The 16,147-nt window shown below is 35.3% G+C and overlaps 3 protein-coding genes, 1 long non-coding RNA gene and 1 pseudogene across 4 annotated transcripts; all 5 read left to right on the forward strand.

Annotated features, from left to right (window-relative positions):
* Positions 1 to 516: 516 nt before the first annotated feature.
* Positions 517 to 2,346, forward strand: LOC120343197 (aminoacylase-1A pseudogene; annotated as a pseudogene).
* On the forward strand, positions 2,267 to 3,968 carry LOC120343198 (aminoacylase-1-like). The gene has a single exon (XM_039412333.2). It carries the CDS (start codon positions 2,267 to 2,269, stop codon positions 3,482 to 3,484), a length of 1,218 nt encoding a protein of 405 aa, XP_039268267.2. The 3' UTR covers positions 3,485 to 3,968.
* A 241-nt stretch (positions 3,969 to 4,209) lies between these two features.
* LOC120342323 (uncharacterized) lies at positions 4,210 to 7,936 on the forward strand. Its single transcript, XR_013474862.1, has 4 exons — positions 4,210 to 4,283; positions 5,456 to 5,514; positions 6,035 to 6,155; positions 7,616 to 7,936. It is a non-coding gene; the product is annotated as an uncharacterized LOC120342323 (long non-coding RNA).
* A 3,195-nt stretch (positions 7,937 to 11,131) lies between these two features.
* On the forward strand, positions 11,132 to 13,122 carry LOC120342321 (HAUS augmin-like complex subunit 7). Its single transcript, XM_039411101.2, has one exon. The coding sequence runs from the start codon at positions 11,663 to 11,665 to the stop codon at positions 12,776 to 12,778; it is 1,116 nt and encodes a 371-aa protein (XP_039267035.2). The 5' UTR covers positions 11,132 to 11,662; the 3' UTR covers positions 12,779 to 13,122.
* Positions 12,847 to 15,578, forward strand: LOC120342322 (mitochondrial genome maintenance exonuclease 1-like). The gene is made up of 2 exons (XM_039411102.2): positions 12,847 to 13,676; positions 14,522 to 15,578. The coding sequence occupies exons 1-2, from the start codon at positions 13,148 to 13,150 to the stop codon at positions 14,953 to 14,955; spliced, it is 963 nt and encodes a 320-aa protein (XP_039267036.2). The 5' UTR covers positions 12,847 to 13,147; the 3' UTR covers positions 14,956 to 15,578.
* The last annotated feature ends 569 nt before the right edge of the window (positions 15,579 to 16,147 follow it).

Raw genomic sequence — 16,147 nt, forward strand, 5'->3', positions numbered from 1 at the left:
ATCCCATCAATGTTAGCCGATCATAATTTTGTCGTAAATGCGTCTGTGAATTTACAAGTGTGAAGAGAAATCGTATTCGGGCTTTATTTCATTAATATCAATTCGATTTAGTTTATCTCATCTTTCAAAGACGAATCTGCAACTGTTCGTAATATTCTGTAATAAGTGTCATTTTAGAGAATTGTAAATTGCAATGAGTTTTGTTCCGGCGATTACTTCACAGAATTACAAAGACAGTAATACAATTTTGTTGATCATCGTTTACAAACATATCGCGCTGAGAATGCTTAATCTAATGTATAAAATGGTAGACATAACTTAGTCCTACTACAACCTGAGGTCTACCACAATATGTCGTTTACCCGTGTGCAGATTCAGATCCTTCCTCGGCCTTGTTAACATCGATTAAGGGCAATTCAGAATGTTAAAGAAGTAGTTTTTCACTCTCACTTTAGTACAAGCTTGGGGTAGAATTTACGCTATAATCTTGTTCTCTATTTTCACGTATTTGTAGCTATTTATTAGTTTATTCGTCGTAAAACAATGGTTGATAATAGTGCTTTTGATCGCGACAATGCTGTAAATAAGTTTCGAGACTATTTAAGAATAAAGTCTGTCCATCCGGATCCCGATTACGCATCTGCGGTTGACTTTTTGGTGGAATATGCGAAAGAATTACAGTTAGAATTCAAGCGCGTTGAGGTTGGAAAAAATCGGAAAATTATCGTAATTATGACACTACCAGGAAATAATCCGAATCTGTCTTCCATTCTTCTGAATTCCCATATGGACGTAGTCCCGGTGTTTTTGGAAAATTGGAAGTGTGATCCTTGGGCTGCAATAAAAGATGATAATGGCGATATTTACGGCAGGGGTGCTCAAGATATGAAAAGCGTCGGTATACAGTATTTAGAGGCAATTAGAATTTTGACCAAAATCAACAAAATGTCATTTGAACGAACAATTCATCTCACATTTGTTCCAGACGAAGAAATTGGTGGCGGACAGGGGATGGGTATGTTTTTGGACACTCCAGAATTTGAAGCGATGAACGTTGGATTAGCATTAGACGAAGGACTTGCAAATCCTGGCAGCAATTACTCCGTTTATTACGGAGAACGAAGCCCGTGGTGGACTCGTGTTATATGTAGAGGAAATCCTGGACACGGATCCAGATTTATACAAAATACAGCTGCAGAAAAGTTGCAGAAAGTGATGGATAGTTTCTTGGAATTTCGTAAAACCGAGGAGAAACGACTGAATTGTACCACTTGCATGTGCCTTGGTGACGTCACATCAGTAAATCTAACAATGCTCCAGGGAGGTGTACAACCTAATGTCGTTCCAGAAGAATTCGCTGCTACTTTTGACATACGTATTCCGCCGACCGTAGACTTGAAAGATTTTGAAAATAAAATTTCAAAATGGTGTGAACAAGCTGGGAAAGACGTAACATTTGAATTTTTACAGAAAAGTACGATTCAGTCAATAACAAAAGCCGATGATTCAAATCCGTGGTGGAAAGCATTCACCTCAACTTTAAAAAAGAGAGGAGTTGAGGTTACGAAGGAAATATTTTCCGGAGCTACTGATGGCCGTTATCTGAGAGAACGAGGATATCCAGTAATTGGATTTAGTCCGATGCGGAATACGCCGGTGTTGCTTCATGACAACAACGAATTTCTCAACGAGAATGTGCTCATTGAAGGAATAGATGTATATTGTGACATCATTCCAGCGATTGCGAATTTGAAATTCTAATGTTGGTTAGAAATATTTGCCAATTTTTCGAGACAATCTATCTGAAGATTTGCAAGTGCATTTCATCCATCATTTCATAAAATGTAACGATTAACAATCTTGTTTTTTGAATATTTCGATTTATTGTTAATACCTCCTCAATTTTCCTTTACTCCATCTTTTATTTAAAAACTCATGTCCACCGCATCAATCAGTGTTTAACATTTCAGCCAAGGACAAACTGGAAATTTTATAAGACAAAGTAATGTCTTACGGATCGGCTGTTGCTTGTCTGAATTCTTATTCACAGGGAAAGTGTGAAAATACCCATGCAAAGTTAGCAAATGAATTGCTCTGTGTATTTGTACAAATGTTTTATGGTCGCTACATATTTCCGATTGTATTTTGCTGTCTGTCTGTAGCAGTTTTGCTGTGGTCAGTCATAGAAAACACCAAGATGAGAATACATTTGTTTCATTCTTAAAATTCTGTTTATACAGAAACGACGTTTAATTATTACTATATAATGCATTGTGGTGAATTTGACAAAGATTTAGCTGTTCAAAAATTTCAAGAATATTTGAAAATAAAGTCTGTTCATCCTGATCCCGATTATGCTTCAGCTGTGACGTTCTTGGAAAGATATGCGAAGGAGTTGCGACTAGATGTAAAGCGAATTGAGGTTGGAGCTAATCGCAGGGAAATAATCGTTATGACGATACCAGGAAAGGATCCTAGTCTTCCTTCCATTTTGCTAAATTCTCATACTGATGTTGTACCGGTATTTCTTGAACACTGGAAGTACGATCCATGGGCGGCTGTGAAAGATGACAAAAGAGATATATATGGACGTGGCGCACAAGATATGAAATGTGTTGGCATACAATATTTGGAGGCAATCAGAGTGTTGAAGGTTATTAGAAAGGAATCTTTCCAAAGAACAATACACATTTCATTTGTACCTGATGAGGAAATCAATGGCGGCCAATTGGGAATGAAACTATTTTTGGACACGGCAGAATTCAAAGCTTTGAATATTGGTTTTGCCTTGGACGAAGGACTAGCGAACCCGGACAATAAATATTCCGTCTTCTATGGAGAAAGGAGTCCGTGGTGGGTGCGGGTCAAATGTCACGGAAACCCTGGTCACGGTTCTAGATTTATTTCGAACACCGCCGCGGAAAAGGTACAAAAAGTCATCAATTCGTTTTTATCTTTCAGAAGCTCGGAAGAATCTCGTTTAAATGGCGATTCGTGCATGTTTCTCGGGGATGTGACTTCGGTAAATCTCACTATGCTAGAAGGTGGTGTGCAACCAAACGTCGTGCCTGAAGAGTTTATAGCAACTTTCGATATTAGGATTCCCCCTTCGGTTGACTTGAATGCATTTGAAGATAAAATTACGAGTTGGTGTAAAGAGGCTGGTGATGACGTCACCTTCGAATTTTTGAGTAAAAACAAGAACCAGAAAACTACCAGTACAAAAGAGGATAACCCATGGTGGGCTGCGTTTGCCGGAGTACTACAACGTAGAGGTGTTGGAATAGTAAAAGAAATATTTCCTGCAGCTACCGACGGTCGTTTTCTACGAGAAATTGGCTACCCAGTGATTGGTTTCAGTCCAATGCGGAATACTCCAATATTGCTACACGATAACAACGAGTTTCTTAATGAAGAAATATTCTTGGAGGGAATTGAGGTGTACTGTGAATTGTTGCCTGCTCTTGCTAATTTGAAAATGTAAATTTGTTTTTAATTTTCAGTTGTGTGACACAACGACAAATCTGTCTTCATATCCTTAATTGACAATAATTTATGCAAAATTAAAATATTCGAATTAAAATATGTATTTTGTTTAATAATGTTGTTTTCTTTTCGTAGAGGTCTAAAGTTGGTCACCCTTCGGAAATTCAAAATCTGTGATTAAGGGTACACAAGCGACTGCATACCCAATCCAGATGCAAAACTGGAACATATATTTGGTTAGATGCTTTCGCTCTGTCGTTCGACGTCAAACTTACACATAGTGCAGTACTTTCACCATTCTGCCTCAAAAGATTGCTAAATCATAGTGTGACTGCGGCACGCATGACAAATTTATTCGTTACAATTAATAATTCGGCCATGATTGTAAAGAATATCATGTTGCAATTTTCCACATCGAAATTGAATTACTCATATACAATTATTTAATTATCAAGTTGTCATTGTTTCGAAGGTTTCAACTCTTGACTCGAATAAGTGTCGTGCGAAAATACCCACTAAACTCAAGGCGTTTTTAGATGGCTATATTCGCGAATTAAAATTTCCAGATGGGCAATGTGGTTGACTTTACATCAGCTTGGCTGCCGTCCGAGACGTTGGTATGATTATTAATTACCAATTACGGTAATTAGGGATTATCGGAATGTTGATTGGTCGATAGCGTCGTCGGTTTTGGGCGGGAAAGCCAAGAAGGCAACGTGCTATCTTCCCACAGTCACAGCATGACGAAGAGCGGGAAGGTTGTTTTGTTCCTCAGCTACGTCGTTTCTCCTAAGAGGGTGAGTGTAATGTTTCTATTATCTTGCGCCAATTTAGCGATCTAATTTTTAACCTTTTTTAAATGATCAACTTCCAGTAGGATTGTTAATGTGTCAACATTTCGCAACCGCCTTTATTTAGGAAATTTTAATCATCTTATGGGTTAGATTTTAACAGACTGACTGCCCAATTACTCATCATTTTTTATATAATTTACATTTGAAACGAGAATAGTTACTTAGTTGACACGAACTATCTATCTGAATACTCCCAATAAATATGTAAATAGACGTACTTTTCTCTTGGAATAAACACTTATTGCAACAAGTCTTTCTATTGTTGGGTAAATTTTGTGAATTGCTTGCAAAATGCAGAGGGCGCATAAATTCTCTGCTACAGGTAAAAGAGTTGAGAAGAGCGTTACCAAATCACTGTTGAGCTGTATTTGTTATCGGATTGTGTAAATCGAGTTTCGCTTCAATTTATTTTATGTTCTTGCTACTTTAGGGCAGCTAAAGACAGTCCGCCAATATTTAAATTACTACATCAAAATTTTATGATTGGCTTCACATGCTGCCGTTACGTTTAATTGTACGCTCTTGTACAAAATTCTATCCAATTGAACTCGTCCAATCAAATATAAACGAGAATCGATAATTAAAATAAAGATTTGAACAAGCCAAAATAAAAGCATGAAAGCAGTATTATCGAATTTCATTTTAAACTTATAAGTAAGTATAAATTCCTCTCCTGTTAGTTATAAAGAACAAAATATATTCAGCCTCAATATACTTCGTGAAGGGGCTGATGGACGCATGCGTAATAGTTATGAATATGAAGTTAACAAAGTTCGTAAATTTTGTTGTGTTGCATGTCTCTTCGTACATGTAGTCTTATTTAGTAGACGCTAAACCTAAATTTAACATTTTTTCTTGAATTCTATTCCAATAGGAATCCCATGTGATGGGATGGGACAGAAAACTATGTCCCATGGACAAGCCTGATAAATTCTATATAGCGAATAATATACGAAGAAACTCAAGATAAGAACCTACCCCCTTTGTGCTATTTTCTAATTGTCACTGCTATGGTATATATTCAAAAAAAAAAACGCGAGCAGCAAGAAATTTGAATCCACGATCTTAAATCAAAATATTGTATATCTTTCTGTTACATACATACTTTCATTCAGGATTCCATAGTATTTCAAGAGGAAGAATATATTCAAGGACACGAACCTGACCAACAAAAGTAAAATATAACATTTCCTTGTATCATCCATATCAACATTATTCTGGTTATCAAGTTGGAACATGGCATATTTTTGTCTGTTTTGAAAAGAGAAGATTTCGTGAGTTGCCCATCAACATCATTATTTTATGGGAAAACATTATAATAAATAATAGGATAAATTGAAGAAAAGAAGTAATGTGTTCTGCATTTCATGCAACTATATCACACGCTAACTCATATATTCTAAAAATACCTACTTAATATTAATTAGGGTTCATTCTTGTAATGCAGGCTTTGTTAAAATAGTTTGCCCGATTGTGCGCGATTTTCACTTCTAAATTATGTGTTCGGGCACAGTTTTTATGCAGATTTTTTTGTAGTCTTAAATATCTCTCCTCCACATTGTGAAAAATGCTAAATAACAGTTAAAACATATTTTGCTAGAATGACTTGCTGCGGTTCGTAACTTGTTTCTCATTTTCATGATTGAAAATAACTTTTCTTGCAATTGAAATAATCTTTCTTGCTTGAATTTTAGAAATTGGAAGATTATTCAGTTCGAGTCATAAGGAAAGATATCATGGACATATATATATATATATACATATATATTCATGTATGAATACAGAAAAGTGAAGACGCAGTTTCTCAGCGAACAAGTATGTTGAAAGAAAACCTTTTTATGTACAATTTGGGTTTTATTATTATTTATTGTTTTATGTTTTTTGAAATATTGCTTATTCTATGACGTATGTTTGATTGAAAGTTCTGGCATTGTGGCACAAACTATAGAATAAGGATTATTCGCGACTGAGCTAATATCTAACGCTTTCTTTGTACGAACAAAACCTCCATCGTTTCCCATGAATAGATATCTGAAGTTAATTCTAAATGCATTATACGTTATTGTTGATTTTCTTTAAAATTAGAAAGTTTGACTCACTTTATTCCTATTTTTCCAATTTCTGTCAATACTATGATAAGTTGGTCACATTTGGAACAAACGATGTAAACTATAAACGGCTACCTGAACATGAGTGCAATGTTTAACTCAAATATATATATAGACACACTGACTAAACGCGGTACCGGTATGCAACTTACACTGAAATCCGTTATCTGATAATTTAAAAGCTTCAAATCCATTTGCAAATATGTCCCACTGGCGCACCAATGTACATCGATGAAACCGCATAACGGAAGCCGTCCAGCACGGTGAAATAAAGTTGTTGTTTATTTAAAAAAAAAAAATTAGGAATTTCAGACCCATTAGGAGACTTATATTAATATTACGCGATCCAATCCAGCATCGATATACTATATGTTATATGGAACGTTATCACACACTGGTTTTTAAATAATCCCACGCTTTTCTTAATCTTAATCAAGTTTCTTAATCAAACCAACAACGCAATCGTATTATTATTATTATTTACGTTTCCGTCCAACTTGACTATAGATATTATTTATACATTTTCACTAATAATATTCTCTGTACTCCGTATTGGCCTGGTTACAATCCATCTGGCACTGATCAATTACGAAAATAAATCAATGACAGGGAGCCTGTTTTTATTGATGCTTACCCACGCGCTTAGTAACAAAATAATGAATTGATAGAAAAGAATACTCGTAAGACTTAGGTAGAAACCATTTTGTTCTGGGAAACGTCAAGCATATTTTTACCATATGAAAAACATCAATTAACGTCAACTAATATGACAACGCTAAATTTAATATTAGTTACCCACCCAAAGTCTGATTGCGTAAGAATATTTCCATGTCTGATAAAATATAATGAACGTTAATTTGGCATAGACTTAAACAGCATTTACTACAATCTGGAATCGCAGATTCTCAGATATTCGAAATTACTACTTCCAGCTCTGTAGGAATTCCGTATACGTAGCCAGCCCAAAGTTTTGGTGGGGGACAAATATCGTAATTTTAAGCAATGACATTGGGTTTGGGACACCACTTGAAGCAGAAAAAGATCACATTTGATCGTCATGTCTTCATCCGTTTCATACAGGAAGAGGAGGCTCAGTCTCGGCAGTTGTCGCTTGTGGCATCATAGCGATCAATTGTTTTACTACGATTTATTCTCACTTTACTGCAGGTTTTTCAAGAACTTTATAATTCAGAATTTTCTCTCGCTTTGAAATAGATTGAAGAGAAACAAAGTAAGTACGACTATGTTTTCATATTGTTTGCTATCCGTGTTGAAACACACAAAAGCGCAAAGTATCGACAGAAAAATTGATAAAACATAACTTTGCATTTTAAATATATATTTTCAGTTATTTTCTTTATATATATATATCTATACATTTGATAAAAGACTTTTATTGGTCATAACAGTAAAAAAATTATTTCTTCGCATAACATATTTGTCAGCAAAGCTACTGGTCGCAAAATATTATTAATAATAAATAATTGTTAGATATATATATTTGCCTTCAGCGTTCGAAAGATAATTTAAGCAAGTCTGTTAGCTCAGATCTACATGGGTACCGTGAATAAAGTAGGCCCACTGTATTGCTATCAAATTTAAGATTTTACAGGTAAAATATACTCTTAATAATTTAATAACTGCTTTATAATTTTGGTGGCAGGAGAACAATGACACAATTACAACGACAGAAAAGAAGAAGCGTCAAAAGCATTTATTTTTGATTCACATATATATTGGTTTCTGTGTTTTCTTGTTTTGTATTGGTTTACTTCTTTATATTGTTGCGCATGCTGCGTTGGCGGCTCGCTTATTTTGGCTAGGATGAAGTTTTGTCTCGGTTCCCGCACCGCCATCATTACGAGTTTTGAACTCCATCCTTGCTCCCCTCAAAGGTATTGCACTGTTTGACGTTTTTACCATTTTTGTCTTGTGGGGGAATGTGAGAATTAGAGGTCTGGCCCCGAGGCATTTAAAAAGCACTCGCTCTTAGACTTTCGGTGGAGGGAATTTCAACTTCCGAATTAACTCACCCGAAGACCGAATTTTGACTTGAAACATGAAAGCTTTAAGGACGCTCAGTTAGTGATAACCTCTGTCTAGACCAGAGGTTTCGACTTTGTTTACCGCCGTTAGGAAAGTTTGGAATTGTAGACTCTCATATATTCAACATTACTACTCACAGCTCCCTAGAGATTCCGCATACGTAGCATCCTTGGGATGAGGGACAAATATCGTAATTTTAAGCAATGATATTGAGTTTGAGACACCACTTCTTTGGGCAGAAAACTACCACATTTGATAAACGAGAGAGCTGTGCTCAAATATATGGACACGTCCCAAGGTGTCGCTATTTTTTATTCTGACACATAAAAAACAAATCTCTTGAAGTCCACAGAAATTTTTGAAATAAGTAAAAGTAATAGCCTTCTGGCAAAAAAACTATCTTTAACCACTGAAAATTCCAAAGAAATTGGTCCAGTATTCAAAGAGAAAAGCGATTTCATCATGACGAAAGAGGAGACTAACAAGAACAACAACATGATATTGAAACGATCGTTATGCACACTGACGTGTCCAATAAGCAAACCAATTAGACAACTACTCTGCTCCATATTTCCAAAAATAGACCTAGCCACAGTTTGAAGCCCCACTATTCTCCTCGGTTACCAATTCACGATGACGGTGCAGCACACATAAATCAGAAAGGCAAGCTGAACCGATTAGAGCAGCTCAAGCCGTTGACATTCGCACAGACGTCGTCTCGTTTAACAACTCTGCTACTCTGGTCTCTGAGCATCGTTAGATTTTTCAAGCCATCTGTGTTCCTAGGTTTCCTGTAAATGAAGTGTGCCCGCGAGTGGTTCCATTAGTGCCGAATACACTTTAAAAAAAAATAACAGAAGAATCTTTTTCCAGAGTAGATTTCAGAAGGGAAATACTTCGCCCTCGTCTCACTGTTGGCATCTCTCACCCAGAAATCAAGAGACTCAAGTAGCCTACTCGTTTGAAGTCGCATTTGAAGATTCGGATACTCTTGTACTTTCCCAGATTATCTGGCGAGGGAGAAAAGGAGATGGTAAACTCGCGCCTTTCAGGCTCCTCGCAATGCGTGCCATTGTTGTTGCGTCTGTCCAAAGCTTCTGCAAATCGTATGCCAGAGAGGTGGCAAAAGATATTTGATTAAATTGTTTTTTAAATTAAATAAATTAATTTAAATTAAATTTCATTATGTATTAAAATGAGTATGCATGAGTGGGCGATTTAACAATATAATAGTTCGCGCCAATGGAACATTTGTTAGGTTAATTGCGAAACTTTTATTTTTTTTCAATGGACATTGTGCAAAGTCGTGATGGGAGATTTGCTCTGCGGAAGCACATTGAAACAGTTTTCCGTGAGACTTTTTGTAACAGAACCGGCTGAAAAATATGACTTTTGTGATGAAACTGGCTGACAAAAAAAAAAATTGAATCCCACCACTGACTGAAATCAATTTTATTTATCTTAATTATTTTTGTACAATGTGTACTTTCGGTTTGTGATAAAATAAACTACTGACTGACTGGGCTATATTATATATTTGGGTAATTTACAGTTTAATCAACACGCATGAGGTGAACGATTGGTTGATGGTGTTAGCGTGGAAAGATTCTTCCTATACTTAATGAGCATATATGCTATGTTCATTGCTATACTTTATCCTTGCAAAATTTTCAACGCTGATTTTGAGAGTGTTTCGGAAAGTTAGCGCTTACAAATTGGCTCACAATTCAAAACAATAAACCACGTGGCGCTTATAGGTACTTATAGCTAAGTTTGGACTAGTCTATCGTAGCGTTCGCGGTATCAAAATTGATTATTGCACCTAAACTAAAGGTCATGAGAAGACATATTGACAATTAAGTTATTTATTTACAACTATATTTTGGATAAATAACTAAAAACAGACGAATAACTCGCAAAACTTTCAAAAATATCGAATGTTTACAATCAGGCTCGAATATCTGTCTGAGCGAAAGAAGTTGCTGAGCGGCGGCATAAGTTTCAATTGTTACACCTTTGTAAACTTATTGCTGATTTGCAATTGTTATGGAAATGAACAAGGAAATCGGTGCTCGGGGAAACGACTGAAATATGTGTTAGATTTTACATTCACTAGGTCGCGCAAAATGTTATTTTTAAATGGTGGTTCCCCGCGAAGACGCGTCCGTTGATTTCACTGGCGAATGGCATGAATCGTTGCAAGATATCTGTAGCAAGAATACGAGTAACTTCGAAACTGTACCGGTACGGTTGCTGCAGTACCACGGTATACAAAAACTACAGGTAACTTACAGGTAATCAAATCAAACACATGGAATTATTTTTAATTAGGCACAGTCTATTTGCAATGCCACTCCCTCCTAACTTTAGCATAGAATAATATATACAGATATAATAAAATAATAGTAAATAATTTGAAGAGTTGTGATAAAAAAGTGTTTCTTCAGATCTTAGAGATGGTAGTTCGAGAGGAGCTTGTTCAGACATACATTGTAATATTGGCTAATACTGTAACAATACAAAAACTTTTAATTATAAACCAACGCAGCAATGTCTGAATGCTGGAATGTGGGACATTCTATCAATAAAAGTTAAACCAAGGATTAGACATATTACTGGATATGATTTATGTGTACCAGAATTTATATCTCATTTATTTCAAAACTGTGCTTTTACACAAAATGTGTATGATTATGTTTTTTCTGTTGTATTACTGTATTCAAAATAAATGCAGTTATTTTTAAAAGTGTCATAGCAAGAATTAGAAAATCCTTTTAGGCAAGGAGAAATATAGAACAATTGAGACAACAACCTAATTTCATAGAAGAGCTTGACATAATATGTAACAACCTATGACTTTTTCTGCTATCTATAATTAAAAAACATGAAAAAATAATTTAAATATACTGATAAACATGGTGAATTTCATCTGGAATCAACAATGGAACACTATGGATTACTTGACAATACTGAATGAACATATAGAATAACTGAGATCTTTGTTCATGTATATATTTGTTTGTTTTTTGTATGTAACTTTATGTATATAATTTATTTATCATTATCATTTATTTATTTGAAAATAATATAAATACTGAAAAAACAGACAGAAAGATTTATATGTCACTAATTCGTAGTTAGGAATATTATTTAGTTTTTCTAGCCAAAATGAACCAATCATTAGTGTTGCCTGATAACAAAGCGACTCAGTTTCTCGATATACTCAATTCACTTGGTTGTCCATACACACAAGATGTGGAAGCTTCGTATATGAGTGAACTTCTTCTGAGTCAAGGAGAGCACAGGATTCATCTACTTCTATGGATATTTGGTGGAATTCATCCAAATGTTGAAAAGATTGTTGGAGCTCAGGATATCATTATGAGACAACAATCTGATCTTGGAGTGGATAAAAGGATTCAGTTGTTAACAAGTTTAGCATCATTTTTCGGCTTATGTAGACCGGAAGATTTGGATCTTATCAGAGGTCGTGCAACATTAAACAAACAGGTTTCCTTTTGGAATAAATTGTTTGACATAACCAGACCTTGTACGAAGGGTACTCATGAAGCTGACAATGAGATCATGGATATTTTAACAAACCCAAATCAAAATATGATAGTACAGTCGACATCCAAACAACTCGATCTCTTGCCTCATAACCTCAAAAAAGAAATGTCAATGGTTTTAACAACTCAAAAGAAGTCAAAACCTGGATTTCAAGAGATTGAAAAGCATTTTGAAAAAGTACAAGAAAATCTTGAACACTACGAAAATAAATTGTCAGGATTATTGAAAGATGTAAAATATACGAATCCTGATGATAAAACAGCTCAAAGCAGTATAGCTTGTACCCTTAGTCTTACTTTGAATGATTTGGATCAAATGTTAACAACATTTGAACAAGTTTTTGCCAATAATTATCTTCCTTACTGCAATAAACACAAAGAACAATTTGGAAATCTAGGATCTGTTGTACAGATTGTCAATAAACAACTAATTTATGTTGTTCAGACCTTTGAGAATCTCCAAAGCATACAACAATCAATTGACGCCACTGTAGAATGTTTCAAAAACTGGCCGAAAATGAAAGAAAAAGTTGCAGGATTTACGTCAACAATTGAATCATTTTTGTATGATTCACTTCAATGTCTAGATAAATTATCACAAACTGGGAATATAGAATCTATGTTGGAGAACGGCTCAAATACACACATTCATGCAGAAAGCAATTCAGTATCGAAATTGCATGATACCATATCTGAAATATCTACAATAAAGTGATTTGTTTGATTCATTCTGCTTGCTGATTGTAAATTCTCATAAAAATTTGATAATACTTGTCTTTCAATATGAAGTTATTGTCGAATTGCTATTATTGATAAGTGAGAATGCTGTTTGGTCTATATTCATTTAATATTCTGACTATGTTTCCCATACAATTTACCCTTTCGAAATCTGTCATTGGTTTTCTTGTCAAAATAGAATTGTTTATGGTTCGATATTTCATATATAAATAGCCATTATTAACCTTAGGCTTAGAGTGCTCTATATATGTATACGTATTCTGTATATATATTGTGTGGACAAAATCAATGTAGGCTATTTACTTTTTGATATTTTTTAAGGTTATTAAGTCAACTGCTGCTTACAATGTTAAGTTTGTTTAAAAATCTTACACAATGTCAGTATACAAAAATTGGTTGCATATGTAATGCTATAATTACCTCCAAGCTCAATTTGGGTACTGCACAATCTATGTTTTCATCACAAGAAGAACGCCATGTAAAAAAAATCAATTTGAATAACAAACAATTCAAAGATTGGTCTCAGGAAGATTTGGCAATGATGACAGAGACAGAGAACTGTATTCCACTAGTAGAGGCAATTATGAGCAGTCCTCTTTTTATAGAAGATTGGGAGAAAATGCCAAAAAGTAATCTAGATAAATATGCAATAATGTCTGATGCGTTTTCTCATGAAAGCATCCAGAGTGTGAACGTTATTTTGAAGAACACTGTAGATCCGATGAGAGAAGTAATTTTGAATCAATGGAAAAAGAAAATGATAAACAAATTGGGAGAAAATGGATTTTCGGACTACCAAAATAATAGCATGAAAGGGGGACGTTGTTTTCACAAATTGCTCCAAGATTATTTAAGGAAAGAAATCTCAATAGAAGGTATGTGTAACTAAGTTTATCTTAATTGCTGCTTCATATATGAATAAACATACAGAGTTGTTATGCCTCTTTTCATGTTTTTTTTTACTGCCTTGTATAGCTGAACTTAATTTGTCACCAGCATTGCAATTTTAAAAAGGCTCCTGTTTGTCGATTTCTGTCTGCCTTTGAGTGAGTCGAATCCTCTGTGGAGTGGCTTTTTACTAATTGATGTCTCAACTCTTCATTGTCCAGGGTGGTTCGCATAAGCACGGCTTTCATTCAAATCTTTCTTCTGCCATCTTATCACCATAACATCCCAGAAAAAATCTATTCTATTCATTTTTGTCTCGTGAAGGTGGTTAACAGCTTGAGATATGTCTGGGATTTTTTCCTAACACATTATTATATTTTTTGAAATTTTAAAGTAAAAGAATAAATGTGTATCACACTGAAATAAAGCAGTGTTATACTGTGTGATGAATCAGGCAGAACCATTTAATATGTAGGTATTTGAGGTCAACAATATTATAATTGTTAACTACTACTGTATTTTGCCATTTCAAACCATTATCTGGCTAGTCTGGGAGAGGTGACCAGAGTTCATATCATTAAGTGTCTTATTCAACTGAATTATGTGCGAGAGAAATAATGGATTTTTCACTGCCATAGGGTGGTATAAATAACTGCTGATCGGTTACAGCACAGTCAAGTCTGTGCATCTGAAACGAATAACTGGCTAGCTAATCCTTACCTGACATGGACTGGTAAGCGGAGAAGATACCGTGGTACGCCACATGATTAAGCCGTCTTATCGGCTTTTCTCTTGCCCAGGATAAAAATGATATCTTGTCCTATTTTTTAAGGTGATGGATCGGATGAGTGGAACAGTGTGAAACCAATTCTGCATGAAATTCCTCCTGAGAGTGCTCATAGTGTGGAAGCCAATGTGATTCATCCAAAGTTGTTCTACAGTGGAAGATTGGATTGTGTCGTAGAATATAAAAACAAACTATGCATTATAGACTGGAAATTAGCTTCCAAGCGAAAGGACAATTTGAAGGATTTATATGACGTTCCCTATCAGGTTGCGGCATATGTTGGGGCCTTCAATATACTTAACGACTCTTCTACACAAGTTTCTAATGCAATCATTGTTAGAGGTTATCGGAATGGATCGCCAGCCAGCGTTCACTATTTAAATGACTTTGCAATAGAATTTTATTGGAAAGGGTGGCTGAGAAAGCTTGCCAGAAACCATGCAAGACAACTTAGTGCTCAATTGTCACAAGATAGTTGATGATACTTTACGAAAATTTTTGTTTTGAGATTCAATGGTTGAAATATTCTACGTTTTTTTATCGAATTTTAATAAGAAGTCCTGCAAACTGGCACAAACTTATGTTGAGGAGCAACGATGGATTTCTAACATATCATGCACTGCTGGGTGGAGTTATCAAAACTAAGTCAATTTGTTTAGAACAATAATAACCTTATCAGTTAATATATTTCTAATTACAAATATTAACCTGAATTTGAGAGTCTAGTTACCGCCATGTTTTGCAATTTAAGAGCCTTGATGCCAAGACCACCCTGTGCTCATGTTCACCTGATATTGATTGCAATGTGATCAAATAGCTGAATAACAGCCTACTGTGATTTGCTCATGAATCTGCCATCTTCATCTTTTATATTATAATGAAGGTTTCTTAAAAAGTTTTTGATAACAAAGTATGAAATTGTGTAAGTTGGATCAGGATGGATGGATTTGTTATATCCAGTGGTGGGATTCATACGGTTCTATAGAAACGTCTCACAGAATTTTAAGAGATCAGCGAACCAGTTAGAATTAATGGTTACTGTCAATGTTCTATTTATAACAGAACCGGCTGACAAAAAACTTGAATCCCACCACTGGTTATATCCCCCAACAGTGGGCGGTTAATTTATCCTTGGGGAGAGAAGGTAATAAAACGATGAATATTGCATAAGCACTGGTAGTAGTCCCAGGGTGAGGGTGGTTGAGGGTCGGAACCTCATAGTAATTCTTCGTAGCTTGGAACACCTTTTTGGATTCCAAGACTTGTGAACACCCACTTTTTCCAGCCGGACTAGCTAGCTGTTGTGGTCGGACTTGGCAATTTCAGAACCTTACTTTAAAGATTCCGAGCTACACCTCTGCCCGAATCCATGATGGAAGAAGCTCTATTATCAGTGATAACCTATACTAAATATGATTTGAAAAAGTTCGTCCATGTGAGTAGGCGTTAAGGTAATAATGACCCGCTGACGCCATAACAATTTGTTAAGCATAAGGTGGAACAGTATAAGTTGGAAACTCTCTAATTGGCTTGTGACAGTACAACCAACTGGGCCTTATTTGCGCAGCAACCGGTCCAGATTATATAACGTGGTTGCTGTTCAGGAGGATTATATGAGCACGGATTGAAATCCAGACTTTGAAAACGGTTAAAGATATGAAGGTTTCTATA

The sequence above is a fragment of the Styela clava genome, chromosome 3 (assembly GCF_964204865.1).
Source record: "Styela clava chromosome 3, kaStyClav1.hap1.2, whole genome shotgun sequence".
Classification (NCBI taxonomy): domain Eukaryota; kingdom Metazoa; phylum Chordata; class Ascidiacea; order Stolidobranchia; family Styelidae; genus Styela; species Styela clava.